Source organism: Chroicocephalus ridibundus, chromosome 23, assembly GCF_963924245.1.
Source record: "Chroicocephalus ridibundus chromosome 23, bChrRid1.1, whole genome shotgun sequence".
NCBI classification, from domain to species: domain Eukaryota; kingdom Metazoa; phylum Chordata; class Aves; order Charadriiformes; family Laridae; genus Chroicocephalus; species Chroicocephalus ridibundus.
Window position 1 is genome coordinate 5,068,298 of NC_086306.1, and position 20,987 is coordinate 5,089,284.

The 20,987-nt window shown below is 58.3% G+C and overlaps 1 protein-coding gene across 1 annotated transcript; it reads left to right on the forward strand.

Moving 5' to 3' along the window:
• The first annotated feature begins 310 nt into the window (after positions 1-310).
• Positions 311-19,952, forward strand: LZTS1 (leucine zipper tumor suppressor 1). Its single transcript, XM_063358730.1, has 4 exons — positions 311-457; positions 14,116-14,603; positions 15,027-15,848; positions 17,136-19,952. The coding sequence occupies exons 2-4, from the start codon at positions 14,253-14,255 to the stop codon at positions 17,799-17,801; spliced, it is 1,839 nt and encodes a 612-aa protein (XP_063214800.1). The 5' UTR covers positions 311-457; positions 14,116-14,252; the 3' UTR covers positions 17,802-19,952.
• The last annotated feature ends 1,035 nt before the right edge of the window (positions 19,953-20,987 follow it).

The window sequence follows — 20,987 nt, forward strand, 5'->3', positions numbered from 1 at the left end:
GATATCGGAGACTCGGCTTCAAGTCCCTGCTCCAAATCAAGCAAAACAGGAACTTCAGCCCAGACCTTTCCCGGCCGGGCGAGCTCCCTCCCTGCTGGCTGCTTTCCCCGGGCTCTCGGCTCTTTTCCCGACGAGCTTCCCAAGGCGCCAGCCCGAACCCCGGCCGCACCGACGGTCCAAACCCGGCCGCGTTCCCCCAAAGCCCCCTCACCTCCTGCTCTCCTTTAGCGAGCAAAGGCACCCCCCCGCTCCCCAACCCACCGACGGGGCGGGGGGAGAGGGACACGGACACCCCGCGGTCCGGGACACAAAGGCCGGGGGCTGCGGCGGGGCGGGCCGATGCGCGGGGCTGCAGGCTCCTCCTCCGCCGCCGCGCCGGGGATGCTGCTGCCGGGCCCGCACCGGGAGCCCCGCCGAGCGCCGCGCCGCCGCGCCGAGCAGCCAGCGGCCACCCGAGGTGGGCGAAACCCCGCGGCTGGGGACGGGGGGGACGCGGGGAAGGAGGTGGTGGTGGGGAGGGAGGTGACGCTGCCGGCCCCCAGGGTACCGCTGCCCGGGGAGCTGCGGGCAGGGGACGGGGCGGGGAGGGGGGGGATGCGCTGAGCTGCGCGGCCGGGACCCCCCCTCGCTCCCCGAGGGGCTGCGAGCCGGAGCGCGTCGCTTTGGGGTTAACCGGGGATGCAGCTCCGGGGGTGCCCGGCGCTGCAGCTTTGCCGGCCCGACCCAGCGGTGACAAGGGACAACGGGCACAAAGGGTCGGAGCCGCTGCCCGAGCCCGCGGGGTCGGAGCTGCCCGGGAGAGAGGGTTAAATGTGTGTCGTTTTGTGTGTGTCCTACCCCCCCCCCCCCCCCCCCGCCGCCTCGGCTGCACATCCCTCTGCCAGGTCGAAGCCGCCAGCGGCTCCCACAGGGCTCAGCTCCGTCTTTCCACTTCCCTCTGAAGTCTGGAAAACTTCTTTTCAAGGCAACGAGAAAATTCTGCCTGTTCAGCACCTTGGTTCAGGCTGCTTCTGGTTACACAGTCCCCAAACTCTCCGGGAAGAGGAAAAAAAAAAAAAGGGGGCAGATGCCTTTGGTTTGTTGTCATCAGCGTTGAGCCACCCCCGGGAAAGGGGCTGCCCGCTCCTGGTAGAAATTATTTGCCGGTAGCGCCAGTGTGCGTGGGGTGGGACGGGCAGCAAGCGGGTGGGCAGCATGGGTGGAAGAGGATTAGCAAGAACGGGGGCTCGTGTGGGCATCGGGTTCCTCTGTGTGACAATATTAATTGCACCTGGATGCGGGTATTGCGTGTGAGCATGCAGCCAGGTATCGCTGGAAGTGTTTTAGCCTTTCCCTGGGTGCACATAGGCATGGCCAGGCGGGTTTGTCGGTGCTTTCCTCGGTGTGCGTGCGTCCTGTGCAGGCTGCAGGGTCTGTGCCTATTTGGGCACACAGGTAAAAGCAGGGAGGGGAGGTCACTGCAGCTCCCGGGGGTGCCCACCCAGGTCCTGGAAAGCCAGGGATTAACCTCTGCCTTTAAAAGCAGTGCCCGAGCGTTGCCGTGGCTGTGGCAGAAGTCGTCTCCAGGCTGTCACTTCTCACCCCGCTGATGCTCTGCGTTTGGTGCCAGATCTGCACAGCCCCAGCAGCTGCCGACTCCGGTGGGGAACAAGCACGGAGATGGGCACCAGGCTCGGAGCACGACGCTCCCTTCTTTGCTCAGCCAGCCGAGGAGCTTGCACCTTGCCATTTCCGAAGGGGCCGCGGATGCCTGCTTGGGTTCTGCAGACAGCACCTCACTTTTCCTCATAGTTCAGGCATGTTTGGCCCCGGCTGCGGGTTCCCAATGGAGTGGCAGGAGGGTCCCACAGACAGAAGTTGGCCCAGGATTGTGGGGGAGCCCTGACAGCTCCCATCCAGAGCCCCCCAGCCCCGATTCCCCCGCACGGCTGTGCCCACACACCTGGATCCCAGCTGCAGCGGCGTTACCACTGCATCCCTGCTACGAACCCTTTTCTCCCTGGGGAGTTTGTATTTGATCTCCTGCTGTTCCCATCTGCTAACACCCTCCTGGCCCTGGCGTCAGCCCCTTCCAGCAGTGCCAAGCCCTGGGCACTTCTCAGCCAGGTCTGCCCCAGCAGAGCAGTGCTGAGGGGGTTTTTCTCTCTCACTCCTGGGTTCACAAGTGAGCTGAGGCCTGTGAACTCCTTACACGTGTGACTCAGTGTGCTCACCGCAGAGGGACCAGCACCTGACCCATTTTCCCGGGCAGGCTTGCGTTTCTGCAGTAGTTTCCGTGGCTCTCCAAATTCCTCCCGAGAGCTCGTTTTCCTCACTGAAGGCTGCGGCAAGTGGAATACGAGCAGAAAAAAAAAAAAAAGTCCTCGCGAGTCTCCACTAATCCTGTCTTTTTGATACCATCGCTCCAGACGCTGATTAACCTCCCTTTGAAACCATTGCCAGGGCAGAGCCTGCCCGGCTGCTCCTCGCCTGGCCCCAGCCTCCCACACCAGCCTGCGGTCACGGCCACGCACCGACGAGCACCGTCTCCCCCAGCCCCTCCGTGTCCCACCGCGCCGACCTGCCCGGCTCACACCTACGCCTGCAGCCAGGCTCTTCCAAGGGTCTGCGGAGCCCTCCGTTAGCCACTCTGCGGTCTCACCCCTGCAATTAATCACCAGGGCCATTAATCAGTGGGACAAAGAATTGTAAGTGCAAAATCATCGGTGCAATCAGCGGTGGGGGCAATTAATGGCAGCTGCAGAAGTGCACTCAGGAACACAATCGCACGCTACGGGGGATGCTCTCAGCTCCCTGCCGGGCTTCCAGCCGCAGCCCCACAGCACGCACACGCTCGAGGGGCTGCGCTCCCTGCCATGGCAGCTCCCTCGTCCTCGGAGCCCCCAGCTGTGCCGGTGCCCCTCCTGCTCCCCGGGTGACCCCCTCCTCTTGGCACCGCAGGCTGCTGAATTGGTCTGGAGTCGTTCTTTTCCACCCACCCCTTAGTCACTCTTCCCTGGCAGGCAGCGCTGCGGAGCGGTGGGAGGCAAATGAATGTGAAACTCGGGCAGGAAAATGAGATTTCAAGAAAAGCCAGCTCTGCTGTGAGCCGCCCAAGCGGGTGTAGGGACTTCCAGGGCAGACCCCCAGCCCCCCGCCAGGGGCAGACCCCCAGCCCAGGCTGGGGCAGAGAGACCACAGCACTGGTGAGAAAGGGGAAAGCCCGTCCCTCGCAGATGCTCTGCTGCAGAGCGGGGCCCGGCAGAGGCAGGGATGCTGCCCCAGCGAGCTGCTGCTGCTCTCCCGTCCCGTGCCTCCCGAAGCCCTTGCTCTGATGATATCGTTTGCCCTAAATCACTGTTTTCCCCTCTTTGAAAGCCTCTATTTTGCTGCGGGCAGGTACAGTCATGCTCAGCACAGGCTCAGGTAAGGCATCCGCGGCATGCAGAGAGGTGGGCAGCCGCCGAGCAGCCGCTCTCGGCGCAACAGGGAGCAAAACCCGGTCGAGGGCTGGATCCCGTACCTGCCTCCCTTGAGACCGTTCAAAAAAACCCGTCCCTGTCTCTGGCAGCGAGAGCTGAGCTCCAGGCTTGGCTCCATGGGACGCTGTCACCCACAGACATCCCAGCAGAGCTCCGAGCCCATGGTGCAAGGTGCTGCGTGGACAAGTGTGAAAAGATAGTATCACTGCAGCCATTGCAGGAAACCGGTGCTATAATCGCTCCTCAAAGCGGCACAGAGTGGCAGGGAGGGGAGCGTGGCCCTGTACTGCTCCATAACGGAGCCACCCGGGCTTTCCTGGGGCAGTGCCGCCCATGCCCTGCACCCACAGGCGTGGGACCTTAATCCTCCAGCCCTCAGGAAAAGCTTAGCACTGACGGGAAACTTGGAGGCTTTTTTTATTTTTTTTTTTAATAGCCCCCCTAACCACTGACTCGCATGTGTTTGTAAATATTTCCTTCTCTTGGGAGGTCTTAAAAGTCCCCCCTGCCTAATTTATTCGATGTTTTCTGTTTGCTGGCTGCCCTTGGGTTTGCTGTCCTGGCTTCTCCCAGGAGACCAGTAGGTGTAAGACCTCTGCGGGCAGGGACAGAGCAGGATGCAGGGAGGAGACATGGAGCGCGCGGTCCCCTGGTCGGAGAGAGCAGCAGCGAAGGCGCGCGGCCGGGAGGAGTGGGCAGGACCAAAGTGGACGGTTGCCATTAGGGATTAGTTAAAAATAGCAGGGAATGTACAAAGATTTGGCACGTGGGTCACAAAGTCTTTCCTGTGTTCCTTTCCAGCAACGCAGATGATTGTTTGCTACCATTGGGTTTTTATGCCTGCTCACGCTAAGAAACCCGCCCCCCCCTTGTGCAGGAAGGCTCAACAAATGGTTTCGGGGAAGGCCTGAATGCGTGCACACATGGCCATCGCCTGGTTTTGGAGAGCAAAATCTGGGGGAAGGGGGGCACCCCGATGCACAAGCAGTGCCGGGGTTACTCCCGAGCTGCGGGAGCAAACGCCGACCCTGCGTGGCTTTGCAACCGGGTCCTCTCAACAGCAGCACTCCGGTTCAGACCTTCCTCTTCCTCACGCACACAAGTTTTCCTCCTGAGCTAAAAGGAGTTCTCCATTCATCTCCTTAGCAGCCTAAGGCCTCTGTGAAAGCCAGCTCCTTCCAGCAGAGGGTAGCAATGCATGTGCACGCTCTCCTCCTGAGAGTAAGAGGGGGTTTAATCATTTATTGAAGAGCCTTATCTCCTGAACCTCTGGCTTTTGGAGCACTGAGCATCTCTGCCCTGTAGGGCATCGGCGGTGCTCAGCTCCGAGAGCCTCCCTCTTGCTGCAAGAGAATGAGCCTCCGAAAGGTCCGTCTTAGTTTGCTGTCGTGCAACGACACGGGGCTATTTGCCAGCAGTGGCAATTTCTCAGAGAAGCTTATCGAGGTTTCCTAGATGCAGAAGGGACGAATTTGGCCACTTGCCATATTGCCTATGCCAGAGGTTCCGGCGCAGAATGCAAGTTGGAAGGAACGTTTAGACATTTAATTGCCTTTTAGCAAGACATCAGTGGTAACGGCGGCAGAAGCCCGAACTGTCTCAACAGACATGCTCCTCTGCAACGCAAGTGCATGTGTTTATTTTTTTAAACAATTAAGTGACATCTCTGTAAGCCAGGTGTGGATGATCTCCTTTAAAGGTTAATTGAATATTCCTTGCAACTTTGATGTACATTCCTCTATTGAGAGAATTGCTCTATTTGGCAGCCAGGCATTAAAGGGGTGGTTTTCACAACGGGCCAAGTTTGAAAAAAAGAGGAGGCGGCAAATAGGAAGCGAGGGCTGAATTTGCCTTTTTTTTTTTTTTTTTTTTTCCCCTTCTGTGGCTGCCGCATCGAAGCCTGGTTGAGCAGAGCAGGGACAGGGACATGTAGCGCTCTGGAGAGCAAGAGAGGGAGTTGAAGGATGCGAAGACAGCGGCAGCGCAGCAGATGCTTTTCGCAACGAGGACCGGGATTGGCTCCTCATCAACACGCAGAAGTTGCCTTTTCTCGGCTCCCACTTGGATGAGCATCATGCAGGGTACAAAAATACCCAGCGTTTAGACAAGCCACAGGATAACTGGTGTCGCAAACAAGGAAGGACAGCATGGAAATAATGCACAGCTTAGTTTTAGAGCTCAAGTGTTGTGGAGCTAAGCATAGACTTGACATGGAGAAGTTTAGTTTGCAGGAAGATCTTTAGGTCCTGCCTCAGAGAAATTCTTCCTCTGACACTGACTGCTAAGGACAGAGATTGAGGGGGTTTAGCTGCTGTCAGGGTCAGTTATTTCCCCTCCTTTTTCTTAGGGAAGCAGCCAAAGCTTCCCAGTGCAGCAGGCAGTTTCCAGACCATGACTTTAGGAGTATGTCCCACGAGAACCAGCCCTATCTCAGCCTCTGGCTGCTCATGGCCATGACCAGTGAGAGAAGGGCAGGGGAGAGCAGACGGTGGGTGCATGCATTCTGACAGTGCTCATGTTGCACATCAACCCAACAAGGCTGATGGAGAAGCAGCACAGATTTGCTTTATGATCCCCGGATACACCAAGGAGGTGCCAAAAGGCTAGAGGAGGCGGAGGACCAGAGAGGAGACCCAGCTGGGCCCCCTGAGTACTTACAGCAAAGGTGGGCTGGGCGACCGTGGCCAGCAGGAACACGGGGAGGCAACACGGGCCACGCTCCTGGCTGCTTTTCAACCGCTTGGGAGAGGAGGAGAGACAATGGAAGGCGAGAAGATTGCAAACAGAGCCCTGTCTCCATGGCAGCCTGCAGCTCCACTTCTAAATTTTCCCTGTACATGAAGAGGATGCTTCTCCCCTGTACGCTCTTGGGGGAGTTTTGCAGATGAAGGAACCTTAGTCCTTAGTCCAGGTATTCCCTGGTGGCTAGTCAGGGGCTGGCTTGTGGGAGAAACCCTTGGTGCTACCATCTCGTCATAACCTGGGGGCAATGGGCTCACTGTCCCTCATTGCTGTTTTATCCATCATTAGGGGGACAGAGAAAGACACATGCAAAGCCCATGGAAGCGGAAAGCTGGGAGGAGAAGTATTTAGGGCTCAGCTCAAGTTACATGAAGTTCTTGCTATTTTTAGCTGGACAGGCAAACCCTTTCCATCAATTAGACCCCGGAGAAGGCGCGTGGGAGATGTGTAGGACACCAAACCTCACTGGTCAGGCTGCGGACCGGGGCTGCAGCTTCGCTAATTAGCACCAGGCACAGACCTCGCCGCGGGAATTAAAGGACAGCATCTCTGCAACTTCCCAACCACGCTCGGAGGCACCTGCAAGATGTACGGAGGCTCTGAGCTGCCTTGGGCAAGCCAGTTCCTTGTAACCAGCTTTTTTGGGTGCCTCCTCCCCCCCGCCCCCCCCCCATGCCCGCACCCTGGCAGATTGTGTTTTACAGGGTCGGAAATAGATGCGCGAGAAGGGGCCTCGCAGATCCCAAGTGAAAGCCGTGCTCAGCTGTCACCCACCCCGGCACCAGCTGCCAGCCCCAGACGCTTCCCAAAATAACTAACCCGTGGCGGGGCCGCGAAGGCCCCCTCGCCCTCCTCCGAGGGAAGGAGCGGGCGTTTCGCACCTTCCAGCCTCACGGATCCATCCGTGGATGGTACCTTCTGCAAGGTCCTCCCTGAGGAAGAGGCTCCTCTCCCCGGCAGCATCCCCAGGGCTGCCAAAACCCCCTCCCCGAAACTTGCCCCGTTAACAGAGGGGGGTCCTGCGAGCAGCCGGCGGTGACCGGTGCCCCGGGTGCCATGGCACGGTGGGGTCTCGGCTGTTTCCCACGGAGTGACGGAGCCTATCATGGGATGGGGGTGAAGTCACCAGCCTGGAGGTGGTGGCCGTTCCCCAGCGCTGGCGTCGCAGCTCAGGTGTGCCTGCCACAGCCCCGGCGAGTCCCCAGACCTGCGAAAGACAAAAGCAGGGACCAGAGCATTTCTGAGTTTCCAATTAGCAGGGCTTTAATTGCAGTATTAGTTGCTCATTAGTGGGAAAAGCCAGATGCTCTTAGGAATTAAGTAAGCTGAAAAGATCTTTCTCTCCACCCCAGGAATATTTAACTATGTCTCATACAAGTGTTTCCTTTGTACCCGGAGCATGACTGATATGACTTGTGTGGGTGCTGTGCTCGGCTGTTGAATCACCGCTGAGCTCCCAAATCCGTGTGACGCGAGGCTGCCGGCAGGAGCGGGGACGGAGCTGCGAGGGGGTCTGGGTGTTTCTGGGTGGCACGGGTGGGGCGTCTTCGCATGTGGTCGAGCCAAGGTTGGTTCGAGCTGGAGCATCTTGGAGTTGCGTTTAACCTAAAACAAAGTGAGAATCAGCCTTTGGGCTGGTGTAAGGGGAGAGCTGGGGACATCACAGGTAGGAGTGAGGGTTACTTGGAGAAATACACGGCATCAGGAACATAAAGAGCTGTAGACCAAGCTGAGGTGGGGATAACATAGAGGATCAGGCTCCCGGAGCAGTGCTTGGATATTCCCATGATGCCCTGCTGTTGCTGCGCTTGCATCCAGCGAGGGCAGTGCATCGTACGGGACCAGCTCCTCTTGGGAACGACCCCTCCCCGGGGTCAGATGCGGTACAGGGACAGTAGGAGGGAGGCCGGGACTGTCTCAAGCCCAGCTCCTGATAACGCTGTTTGGATTTGCTTGCATACGAAGCTATTTAATATAAACTGCAGCTGTGCGGGGGAGAGCCGAGGCGTTTCGGCACCAGAAATCCCTCGTCGCTCTGTGCGCAGAAAACATGGGCTGGCTCCGTAAGCAGCGCTGGGTCGGCAGGAGCGGCGCTCACAGGCTGGCCGGGGAGCATCACCATCCCGGCACAGCCTTCCTTTAATCACACCATCCCATCGCTGAGCACTGCTGGGCTGGCAGGTGGGAGCAGGTGAAGCTGGCGATGTTTTGTCCCCCATCACCGCGTCGTTTGCTGATGTGCCGAGCCCGGTTGTGCTGCCCCATCCCTCTCCCCACAAGTCGCTTTGCTCATCTCCTGACTTCCCTGCGGGCTGTAACTCCCCGCAGGCTGCCAGGCCAAACACCAGCTTTTCCTGGGAATAAACGCCTGGCGGCTGGGGTTACAGCCTTTCGGCCACCAGCGCCAAGCGATCCCGGTTTGTCTCCCTTCTACATCCCTCTCGGGCTAGGGAGACAGAAAGAATAATACATCACTTTTTCTAGCCCACATATTTGCTGGTGCTACTAGTTTGTGCTCAGGCTAACTGTCCAGTAAGCATTTGCTGGAGAGAAAGCACGAGGCTCTGCAGAAACGCAGACGTTGAAAGTCAGGGGACTTTGCTGACTTACACCAATTTTCTGTGGGTTGAGCAATCGTCCCCGGGCAGGGCCCGGAGCCTCTCCCCGCTCACGGAAACGCTGCCGTCTCCCCACCGAGGGACCAGACAGTGGAGAAATAGGCACAGCACAGCGGGTGTTGAGCCGATATCCTCTAAAGCTCGCTCTGCCAATATGATTCATTGTTAATTTGAGAAATTCCTCTTATTCTAGTGCTGGCTTCCCCAAACATAGCTCAAGCCAGTCGCCTCAGTGCCGCCTACATCATCACAGGGACGATTTTGCCCTGCTCTCCCATTAAAGCCGCTTGTTGACTCATCCACGGTCAGGACTGCTGCCTCAATTGCTTGGTGGATGGAAGAGTGGCACACGCAGCTCCTTCAAGCTCTTTCCAAAGCTGATGCGGAATTCAGCGTTGATTTTTTGGCTTTTCCAGCAGGGCTGGCAGGAGAAAAGGGGTTTAAGTAACCTCGACCTGAGCCGTTCTCCTGCAGGAGCTGGGTGCAAAGAGGCAGCGCTCGGTGCTGCCGATGGGCTTCAAAACGGATGCAGATCCCCTTTTGTTGCCTTTTTCCCTCCTATTGCCGTTGCGCCTTCACCTCCAGGGCCTGCAGCAGGATCACCGGCCTCGGCGTAAGAGCCCAGCTGCCGGGGGACACCGGCAGAGACACGGTACAGTCTACTACTGGCACGAAGCCCACCCAACTCCCTGCCAAAGCCACTGCTGGCTCCTCTAACAAGCACCAGCCCGTGGGTGTGAATTCTCTTAGTGTTCATTGAAATAACATTAAGTGTGATGGACTCCTGGGCTATTAGAGTGGATGTAACATGTAATTGAGGCTGGTTATTCTTCATCTGGAGTGTCCCCCTTCACTAATGGCAAATCAGGGCAGAACACATGGTGCGCTTTGTGAGTCCTGCACTCAATTCACTCCCTGCCTCCGATCAAAATGATCCCAATGAATATCAATGAATGAGCGGGGGACAATGAATTAGAGTGAATGAAAGCCTTGTAATGGGGCCCTTCGCCGGCACCGAGCCACAATTGAGCACCGCAAGGATGGCGTCTGCCTGGGCGGTGTTTGAATTCATCCCCATTAGCGCGATTAGGGTGAAGATTACAGGGTGGGGGCAAGGTCGCCTCTGCTGATGGGGCTCTCCAAGCCCTATTGCTGCCATTTCTTTGGAGACCAAAATGAGCAGGATTCAGAGAGCCCGGCTCCAGCTGGGCACGGGGAGAGCGGGCCGAGCTCCGAAGTCTGAGCGGAGACAGGCAGATGCTGATGTAGTCCAGGGTGCGTCCATCTCATCAGCATGGTGTTCGTTAGGGCATGGGCTTGGGGGTCCAGAAATCAGAACTCGGTTTTGACCGCAGATCCCAAATCCAGCTCAGTAGGATTGCCGCGCTCCCAAGTTTTGGATTAAGCCGTTCTCTTCATTTAAACATCAGTCAGATGCTCCAGGTAGCACGTGCATGGCTTTTCACCATGGAAATGGCCAGATTTTTCCCCTGGGGTCACATTCCTGGTGTCTCAAAGACCCAAATCACCAAGTAAAAGAGGGGCACATCACCTGGCAGCGATGGAGGGAAAGAGGAAGGAGGCTGCTCCGGGATCCAGGCTCTTGGCAGCTGCTGCTGCTTCTGTATTATCTCTGCATCTCCCAACAAACACCCAAATGTGTGGGTGCATCTGCACAGAAATGATGAATAATAATTCAAGAGGGGAAAAAGAGTAGGCGAGAGAGCGCAGGGGAGAAGGAAGCTTTCGCATACCGAGGGGAGAAGAACAGGATCAGCAGGGAGGGAGTAACGCCGCGAAGCCTGGAAGGAAAGGAAGGCTCTTGCTGAGATGACCTGTCTGGGGAAGGCAGAGAGAAAGCTACCGCCTGCGAAAATGGTGCAAGGACGAGGGAAAGGCTTCAAAGAAACTATGCTGCGAGGAGATAAGATTAAATTCCTGCAGCCCATTCAGAAAGGAGGCGATGGGGAGAGCCGCTCTCCCACGTGCAATTGCAGGGTAGGCATGACTGCAATGAATGTGGGATGCCATTCATTTTTTTCCCCCCTCTGTTTCTGCAAAAATACGAGTGGGTGCATCGACACGTTCAGCCCCTCATCCCATGGGTTTTGCCCACACTGCCCAGGCGTTTACTGGGGGGTCCATCACTGCCGGACCCCCCCACCTCCCGGCTCACCCCTTCACCTCAATGGGGTTCATTAAGAGCCCCTCGACATCCCATGACGGATCACGCAGCACAGGCACAGCGTCGCCCCGGGGGTCCCACCGACACGGGGCTCGTGCCATCGCCATCGCCCCGGCCCCCACCCCCCAACCCCACCAACAAAAGGGCTTTGAAGGGCTCATTTGCTGGAGGCGGCAGAGCGAGAGGGAAAGGCTTGTGTCTTTTCTGGCTTTCTGTCCTGGTTAATTGGTGAGTGACAGGGAAAATCACGTTTCAAAGTAATCACATTTAGTGCCGGGAGCTGAGCGGCTGGGGGGCTGCCGCAGTTGGCTTCGGTGGCACGGCCATCGCATGCCGGTGGGGGACACGTGGACCCACAGGGGACAACGTGCACCCCACAAACACCCAGCCTCGATACCCTTCTCTGGCCTGCCTGCACTGCTCGCCACAGTGTGAGCTCCCGGCTTGTGCCCACGGACATAGACCCCCACTGAGCCCGGCACGCACCCCACCTCCAGCAGCCCCCCCCTACACCAGCACAGACTGGGACACCCACCATCGCCGGGGCGTTTCCAGACCCTGCTCTCTCAGTATCGCTTTCTTTATTTTTTTTTTCCTACCCCCTTTTGCACTGTGCAATATGCCTAACCTAACTGAACCGTGGCTGTTGCCAAGCATGCAAAAGCCCTTAAAATATACATATATACGTGCATCTAAATATATATGTATGTACATAATGACTAGTTTTTTGTTTGACTCAGCAAACCGATCTGGCTCCCTGTAGAGTCACACTAGATTTGACGCAGGGGAAGACGCAAGCACGTGCCACAGAGGCTGAACAAGGAAGGGGGACACGTCTGATCCCCCCCTTTTCTTTTGGGGGTGTCCCGAAGCTGGAGCAGAACCTGTGCCCTCTGCTCCCTTGCTGTGCTCCCGGCTGTGCCGTCTCCAGAGCCTTTCTCTTTCTGCTAACGCTGTGCACGAACGCCAACTCCTCCACGCCTTTCGAAGTGTTCGTTTTTAAAATTGAAAGAGGGAAGAAGAAGAAGAAGAAAAAGACGTGCCCAACCCTCTCAGGCATGTGTAGGAGGGCTGGGATTGATTGAAACGCCTCCTGCCAAGAGGCTGGAAAGTCCCAGCTCTCCCTCCCCACGTTTCTCCTGTCTTCTGCAGGCACCCAAAAGCGCGTCTGTCCAAGGGGACTCGCTGCTCTGGCCACAGGGACAGCGAGTCCGGCATCCCCGGAGCACCAGATCCATGCACCCTGCATCGCTCTGTGCTTTAAGGCATCAAACCTCCCTGACAGCGCTGCCATAGGCGTCTGTAAATACACCGGCTGCTTTTCCCCCCCGCTACTCGCACATGTTGAGCGCTGTCTCGGGGCTGCTGTCGCTATAGTTGGCAGCTCGGCTGCTGTGACACTGCCTTTTCTCTTCTGCAGGCGCGTACACACAAGCCTGGTGTCGGGAACACACGCTGGCAGAGCAACCTCCTGTGCCAATTATCCCGTTCCCTGCAGCGATTCCTCCCCCTCCGCGCACATTATGCCTCTTACCCTGTAAAAATGAATGAAGCCAAAGTCATCGATCACTTTTAGCACATCAGCATCCAGGCAGCAGTTCAGACCTTGGTTCTTACTTACTTCTCTTAATCTCCCCAAAAATGGATTTAGGGATTAAAGAGGATATTCTGTCTTGCTGGGACTTTTCTTTGACACTTAATCAATCTGGGTCCTCAGGGCCCAGAGGAAAGGAGAACAAATAAAGCTGAGGGATGAGCACAGGTTTGTGTTGCCCTGTTCAGGATGCAGAGGAGCCTGCACGGGAGCAGGACTAAGGCAGAACATAATGAAGAATGGGAAAAGCACAGGAGCAACTCTCTAGACCTTGAGGATGAGGCAGCGAGGATGCCCTGGCACACCGTGTCTGCGTCCCCTCCACCACCCAGCCCTCTCCCAGGGCACATTTTACCCCCAGGACACCTGTTCTGGTGATGGGAGCCCAACATGGACCAGAGGGCACGGCGCCGACACCACCGGGAGTGGGAGCCTTGAGCAGTTCTGCATGCAGCGGAGAGCAGAAACGTGTCCCTCTCATCATCCTGTGCAAACAGAATTTAGCTCAGTTTGGTTCGGGACTAACTTCTGCCCATGAGAGGCTCTTCCCCCTTCTCCCCACCTCACCCTTTAATTATCTAGATGGAAGGTTCATCTCCATTACAGCCCTGACAATGGGAGCCGAGCATCGCAAAGGCCACCAGGAGCCAGGAGGATTTTATTTTATGTATTTTCCCCCCATAGCAAAGAGAATTAATGCACAGCCCCGCATACCTCTGAACCGTAATCACAATACTTAGCACACACATAACGCCTCTCGTTTTCTTAAGTGCTGCGCAGACATGAAGCATAATTAAGCCTCACAGCATCCCTTTTCAGGTAGGTTAAGAGGAGCACTGACAATTGGAGAGAAATCAGGGAGCGACAGGCTGATGCAGGAGAGGCTGTGACTGCATCTCGCAGCACCGAGCGCGCGGCTGTCGGGAGAAGGGATCCATCCGGCATGGCACAAGCAGGAGGCACGGGTGCTTGTTGGAAGAGCTGGACTGTACCCAGCAGCTCCCAGTGGTGGGTGCAGGGCAGGATGGAGCTGTGCCACGGCAGGTGCCAGCCAGCCTGGGAGACGCAGGCGGCTCGTGGGGGGCTCCCGGAGCCATCCCCAGGCAGAGGGGAAAGCCCTGCTCTTCCCTGCCTTCCTCCTCTGCCGCCCTCCTTCACCCGGGGCTTTGGGATGGGGAAGAGCAGCCCAGGACTGGCAGCCGGGTACCAGCCTCGGCAAGCGTCCCTCTCCCTGTGCACCCTCCCGAGAGCCGACCGGCTCATTTGCACACAACGCACACTGACCCATCCCCGGACACGCACATGGGTAAGAGTGTGCTCTGAGGTGCACGCACCCCCTTTGCTCAAGCCCTTTCATGTGCCCCTGCCAGCTTGCACCCAAACGTGCACGTAAAGCACATGTTTACACACTCATACTGTCAGAAACCACCCACGCCGATGCCCAAACCACGGGCGCAGAATGGCACCCGCCTCCCACGCCGCTTGTCCTCACCGTGCTCTCTTTGCCTCCCCCAGGCTGGCAGCTCCGGGGCGCAGCGAGGTCTTTGCTATGATCGCAGCAGCAGCCGGCTCTATCTGCTGCCCGGACCCTTCGCCCCACGGTTCAGCCGGGCTCCGCTCCCCCCGCTGCATGCCCCCGGCCCGGGACCAGCATGGGCAGTGTCAGTAGCCTCATCTCCGGCCACAGCTTCCACAGCAAGCACTGCCGAGCTTCCCAGTACAAGCTCCGCAAGTCATCCCACCTGAAAAAGCTCAACAGGTACTCGGACGGGCTGCTCCGCTTCGGCTTCTCCCAGGACTCCAGCCACAAATCCAGCTCCAAAAGCAGCAAGAATGAGGACTTCTTTTACATCAAGGTCAGCCAGAAAGCTCACGGCTCCCACCGAGCGGACTATACCTCGCTTGCCGGCGGGGAGCTGGGCAGCCAAGCCGGGACGAGCGGCATGGACTTCGGGACGCCCACGCCGCAGAAGCTGATGCCCTTCCCCAGCCAGCTGGAAGTGGTTAGTAGGGAAGATGGTGTTCCCAGATTCGGGGGGGGACGGCGGGGGCGGGGGGAGGTTGTCCACTGGACCACATCTGCCCTCAGAGCAGGTGCAGGTCCCACCTCAGGGCCGTCCTGGTCCAGGAGAAGGCTCAGAGACAATGATTTGTGCTGAGGAAGAGGGAGGAGAGGGGCAGCGGGGACGTGCTGAGGGCACCCTGCCCACCCTCTGCTTTTGGGGATTTGGATCGGCAATACGAGCCGTATCCCTTCATTCCCCAACCCAGCAGAGGCAGATTTAGCCATCAGCATCCTCCTGAGCTTTGAGCCCTTGATGGGGCCATCCCCGCCATGGGGGTCTTATCCTTGGGGGCAGAAGGGTTGGGGGACAACAGATGACGTGCTGTCGGGCTGTGCTTACGGGTTCTGCTCTTCTCCCCAGGGCGCGGAGAAGCCGGCTGCACGACCCACCGCCTTCAAGCCGGTGCTGCCCCGGTCCAGCGCCATCCTCCACTCCTCCCCGGAGAACGGGGGTCATCTCTCCCAGCCGCTGCACGCCTCGGACAAAGCCAAGGAGCAGGAGCTGAAGCCGGTGCTGTGCTCGGGGGGTCTGTCCGACGCCGGCAGGAACTCCATGTCCAGCCTCCCCACCCACAGCACCAGCAGCAGTTACCAGCTCGACCCCCTTGTCACGCCCATGGGACCCATCAGCCGCTTCGGGGGCTCAGCCCACAACATCTTGCAGTGCGCCATCATCCAGGACAGCAACATGATGAGCCTCAAGGCCATGTCCTTCTCCGATGGGGGCAACAAGATCCTCAACCCTGGCAAAGCCTCTCACCACCACGCCACTGAGAAGACCACTTGCATCCGTTCACCCATCTCCACAGACGAGTCCACCATCCAGGAGCTGGAGCAGAAGCTGCTAGAGAGGGAGGGAGAGCTGCAGGAGCTTCAGTCAAGCTTTGAGGAGAAGGAAGTCAGCTCCTGCCAGGCTTATGAAGAGAAGCAGCGGCGCTGCAAGGAAGAGCTGGAGGGCCTCAAGCAGAAATGCAATAGCAAGCTCAAACAAACCTCACAGAAAACCCAGCGGACGCAGCAGGTCCTTCACCTCCAGGTGTTCCAGCTGCAGCAGGAGAAGAAGCAGCTCCGGGAGGAGCTGGAGAACCTCATGAAAGAGCAAAACCTGCTGGAGACCAAGCTGAGGTCCTATGAGAAAGAGAAGACCAGCTTCGCCCCGGCGCTGGAGGAGACCCAGTGGGAGGTAAGTGGCACCGTAGCACCAAGAGATATCTGGGGCTGCCAACGCTGAAAGCAAAGCGTGCGCGTGGAAGGCGATAGCTCCAGCACCAGCAATAACCCATGGAGCTCTTCATTTCTGTACCTGCATCCCGCGGCACCACGGAGGGTGTGAGCAGAGCAGATGGCGCCCACAGTAAGCCCAGGCTGTAGGAGACAGATACTAAAGCCAAGGAGAGCCCTGGTCTGTCGCGTGGAGGCTCTGCAAGTTATAATTGAGTGACTCACTGCCCCTCTTAACCCCTCAGCACTTCACATCGTATAAGGAAACAACTACTGCATAAAACCCCCAGTCATTAAAATAAATTCGCATTTCCAACCTCCAGCGCAGGGTTTTTCAGGCTGCCTGCCCCAAAGGAGCAGTAAAGCTGCCTTCCCATGTGTAAATAAGAACTACTTGGACTTGCCGTGGTCGTTTATTAGAGAGCAGTAAAACCTTCCACTCTGTGCTTAAGCTTAATTTTCTCACTGATTGGGCATCGCTGAACAAAGACCATTAAACCGCTGAAAATTCAGAAGCGAGCCTGCTCACCCGCCTGAATAACATCCACCGACAGCATTTCACTGCGGCCACACAGGGAGAGGCAGAGCTGTTGCCCGACATGCTTCGAGGAGCGTGGGGTTCACCTTCGCTCCCTCGCATGCGAGGATTTCTCACGTGGCTGTCAGTATCTCTAGTTTATTTGCATTTTCGAACCACTTTCCCAGGCTGGACACCAGCCCTACCGAAATTGCAGCTGCAGGGTCCCACCAGGAGCGGCTGGACACCGAACCCCCAGCAGCCGTCTCGGGGAGCGGCTGTACCAGCCACGCTTTAGGCTCCAGCGGGATGCTCCAGCCAGATTTACGTGCTTGGCTCCCAGCTGGGATTTTGCAGGGTGCAGCTGGGTGTCTGTTTGGCGAAACAAGCTCAGCGAGTTTAACTGACCGCATGAGCCGTGGTGTTGGACGGGGTATTGAGACTTGAAGCACTTCCTCAACGCCATCCGTTTCCACACCTCAGCTGAGGTGTGTCAGCTCACTAAATCCTGGGGTGTTGACGCAGGGAGAGCTTGGGGCCCCCTCCAGCCCCACTGAGAGCCTGGGGCATCACTCTCTGTGCTGGGGCATCTCCCTGGGTGGGATTTCACGGCCTTGGTTTCTGCATGCCAAACCCCGGCTGTGTCCCGCATGGTTTGCACGGGGTACCGCGGGTGCTGCTGGCATTCTCCAAGGCACAGCCCTAACTCGGGTGCTGCGTCCCTCCCCGCAGGTGTGCCAGAAGTCGGGGGAGATCTCCCTCCTGAAGCAGCAGCTGAAGGAGTCGCAGACGGAGCTCAACACCAAGACCACCGAGATCCTCAGCCTGAAGGCTCAGCTGAAGGAGGTGAGGCTGAAGATGGAAGGGCTGGAGATGAAGACCCAGGACCTGGAGGGCTCCCTGCGCACCAAAGCCATGGAGCTGGAGGTGTGCGAGAACGAGCTCCAGCGCAAGAAGAACGAGTCCGAGCTGCTGAGGGAGAAGGTGAACCTGCTGGAGCAGGAGATCGTGGACCTGCGGACGGAGCTCGCCGTCCTCAAGGAGCAGCTGAACGAAGCCCGGGAGGTGGCCAGGCCCTGCGCCATGGCGGACGATGCTCAAGCCCTGCAGGGAGAGGTGGAGAGGCTGAGGGCAGAGCTGAAGGCTGAGCAGGACAACAACGAGCAGATGACCTCCAGCTTCCAGCACGAGCGGCAGACGTGGAAGGAGGAGAAGGAGAAGGTGATTCACTACCAGAAGCAGCTGCAGCAGAGCTACCTGCACATGTACAAGAGGAACCAGAACCTAGAGAAGATGCTCCAGCAGCTTGCTGCAGGGGAAGATGGCAAGGAGCCCATCGAGCTGGACATACCGGGCGCCGACGTCCCCTACGAGGACATCATCGCCACTGAGATCTGAGCCAGGTCTGCCTTCTCCCTGCAGCTTAGGGGTTGGCATCTCTTCCAGGCGAGAAGCGCTGCCCCGCGGCTCGGTCGGTCCATGCCTTGTACAGTTCAGATGAGCCATGTATTTATTAGTGGAGCTGGTGGCCTGGCCAGCTCACCAGCCCTTCTCCCCTCCCCGTGTCGCACCGTGGCGGTGCCCTCCGTCGCCTGTCGTGTTACAGAGGTGAACAAGCAACTCGTGCCAATGGTGACGTGCCAGCAGCTCCCCCGTGCCCCTGCTGCCGCCTCGGCAGCATCCCTTCTGCCCCCTTGTAGGACTGAGAAGCCGGTGACGGGAGCGGTCAGGGAACAGGACTTCAGCAAATAGTCTCCCGATGATGCAAAACTCCCAGGGGATCCTCTGCTCCAGGCTGGGGGGGACGCCGTGACGGCACAGCTCTGGGGACAGGGACGCCACAGCCCTTCCCACCGTCCACAGCCCCGAGGAAGCTCCGCGCTGCTCTCACACCTCCTTAACCTTCCTCCGGTCGGTGCCGATCTCCGGGGCACTGTGGGACCGAGGTGCCGCCTCCTGCCGCGGTGCAGGCTGCACATCCACTTCTCTTGTCCTTCGGCTGCCGTAGAGCCTCAGGAAGGACCCACGCGCACCCTCCACCTCGTTACAGCCGACACCCCCACCGAAATCACCTTTCACTAACGAGCACAGCCCACCCTGCACCCGTCCCATCCCTGGGCCACAGCACATCCCTCCTCCCCGGACCCGCACAGCCATGGCGAGCCCAGCGCTCCCCACCCTGACGGACAAGGGCTCTGTGTCCCTTTTCTCCAGCTGCCAGACGGGCAACTGGATTGAAGAATTAACAGAAATCTCCAAGCCACAGTCTGACCTGAGGGATCAGGGGGGAGATGGGCTGTCGTTGCCCCCTGACCCCACACGCTCTCACTTGCGCACTGCGACCGTCCCTCCTGGGAACCCCGGCTGCCTTATCTCCTCCCGTGCCCTTATGTCCATGGGAACCTGGCAACGGGAGCGGGTTAAACAACCCAAACCAACCACTTTTGTTATGTTTTCTACCCCAGCTCTTAAAATTTCCTCCTGCCGCCCGCAAGCGGATAACAAGGCTCCATTGCACATCACCAGCGGTGACTCTCCCGTCCCCCTGCAGCCGGGAGGGCATCAGGTGGCATCCAGCTTGCCAAGGTGGAGGTCTCCAGCCGGGATCACTTTGTGCAAATCCAGTGGTATTTTTACTGCAATACATTTGTTTGCCCACTAGCGAGCTGGGCACCAGCCCGGGAAGCCCCATCCCAGGGTTGCAGGGGTGGGGTTCTTGCGTGATCCCATACCAAAAATTTGGCCAAGGGCTCAAAGCTGTGCACAAGCAGCAAAATTCAGCATCCCTCACCCCACAGGCCACACATGGAAACCAGTCTGTGCCTTCCACACCCCACCATGCCACTCCGGGGCATCCCGGACAGTCCCAGCGCACAGCACAAGCCGATCCTTAGCCAGGGTCCGCGGGAGGAAAGCCAACCTCAAATCCCAGTTCCAGCCCTACAGCTGTAGGTCGGGGCCACGCCGGGTGAGCCGGCCTCTGCCCAGCCCTGCGGAGGGATGCTTTGGAGAGCCGAAGGATCGGGGATGAAGGACGGCACCTGGCTGCGCTCCGGCTCGCGAAGCCAGAAGGGATTTTCTGCATCATCCAAGCCATAACCCCGCACCAAGGGCTCTGCACCCCCTCCCCACCCCACGTCAGAGCCAGCGCACGGCGAGCAGGAGCTTTCTAGTGCCAAACACGCCGGGGGTGGCGAGGGGGGCAGAGCCCTCCCCGCCTGCCCAGCCCTGCTCCTGCTGGCCCCGTGTCCCCAGCCCCAGTCCCCATCACCCCAGCCCCGTGTGTGTCCCCCCAGCCAGCGCTGTGTGATGTGATCGCCCGGAGGCGTCGACGTGCTGCCTTTTGCACAACGCTGTGTGTGACCGTCTGCATCGCAGCTGTGTCGCTCCCGGTTGAGCCGCGGCCGCCCTGCCCGCTCCGTGGCTGGCCGGGCTCCGCCTGTACAGATAATTATTTTTCTGCAGGTTTTTCGGATGTTATTTCTGGTGACCGATGTAAACTACTGGTAATTTTATGTTTTTATTTATAAATAAATTTTTAAAAACTTCCGTAGCCTCTGGGAGTGCCCGGCTCAGCAGCGCTCGGAGGGTTTTCATCGCCGGTGAGCGGCAACGCGGCACAGGGCTTCACCGTGCCCCTCTCACGTCACCCCCCCCCAAGCCACAAACCATTTATCACGGCACACCAAGGTCCCCTTTGGGGACATCCTTCCACCTGGCCCTGGTTGTTCCCAGCCCCGCAAGCGCTTTGCCATGCGGGCGAGCGGCGTTATCTCCGCTGTGCAGCTGGGATAACCCATGCATGGAAAAGCGGCGACTTGGCCTCCGGCAAACATGGGGGTGTTGGAGAGGAGGAGATAATCCACCCAGCCCCACTCCCAGCCCGTGCCCCACGGCTTCTCCCCCCTGCTTTGCAGGTGAGACCGACTTTCATCCCGACCCCACACAGCCCAAAGCCCCGGACATCCCCAGGGCGGGCAGGTCCATCCCCCCCGGCCGGCAGAGAAAAGAATCACAGAGGGAGAAATGCAGTGGAAACACCCTAACGAAAGACAAGGGCATGTTTTGACTATTTAAGCTGTTTTCCTTCAAAACCGTTTGACTCACAATTTGCACCGCATGGATCTGTCGGTTTCACAGGTCTAAACAGCATGGGGGGGAGATAAAGGGGGAGGTTGGGGGGCAGGAAACAGGGGGAAACACTCAAATTGAGGAAAACACTGTTCGCCCCGACTCCTCCGGCTGCCCCACGGGGCAGTCAGTCCACCGCAGCGCAGGGTCGGGGGGGCCCAACTCACACACAAGCCGCTCTGTGCCCCCCAGAAAGGGCACCCAGCTCCCGCCGACACTTTCCAGGGAAACCTTGGCTTTGCTCACGCTGCCTGAGGCGTGAGGGAAGTTTATTTTTAGAGCCTTTGAAAGCTGCCGAGGAGGAAGGAGATGGAAAACCACGTGCAAGGGCTCTCTTTCTCCTGAGCGGCACCTTCTGTTAGAAACCACCTCTGACCATCACCTGCCCCGGCTGCTGCCAGCTCCCCTGAGCCCTTCCCAGGCTTATCCATGTATCCGGGCCAGGGGAGCGGC

Bases quoted from the DNA above. Each gene is read 5' to 3' on its own strand.
- LZTS1 (XM_063358730.1), top strand. From the start codon at position 14,253: ATGGGCAGTGTCAGTAGCCTCATCTCCGGCCACAGCTTCCACAGCAAG. The intron at 14,604-15,026 runs GTTAGTAGGGAA...TCTTCTCCCCAG, and splicing joins TCCCCAGCCAGCTGGAAGTG to GGCGCGGAGAAGCCGGCTGC. The intron at 15,849-17,135 runs GTAAGTGGCACC...CCCTCCCCGCAG, and splicing joins TGGAGGAGACCCAGTGGGAG to GTGTGCCAGAAGTCGGGGGA.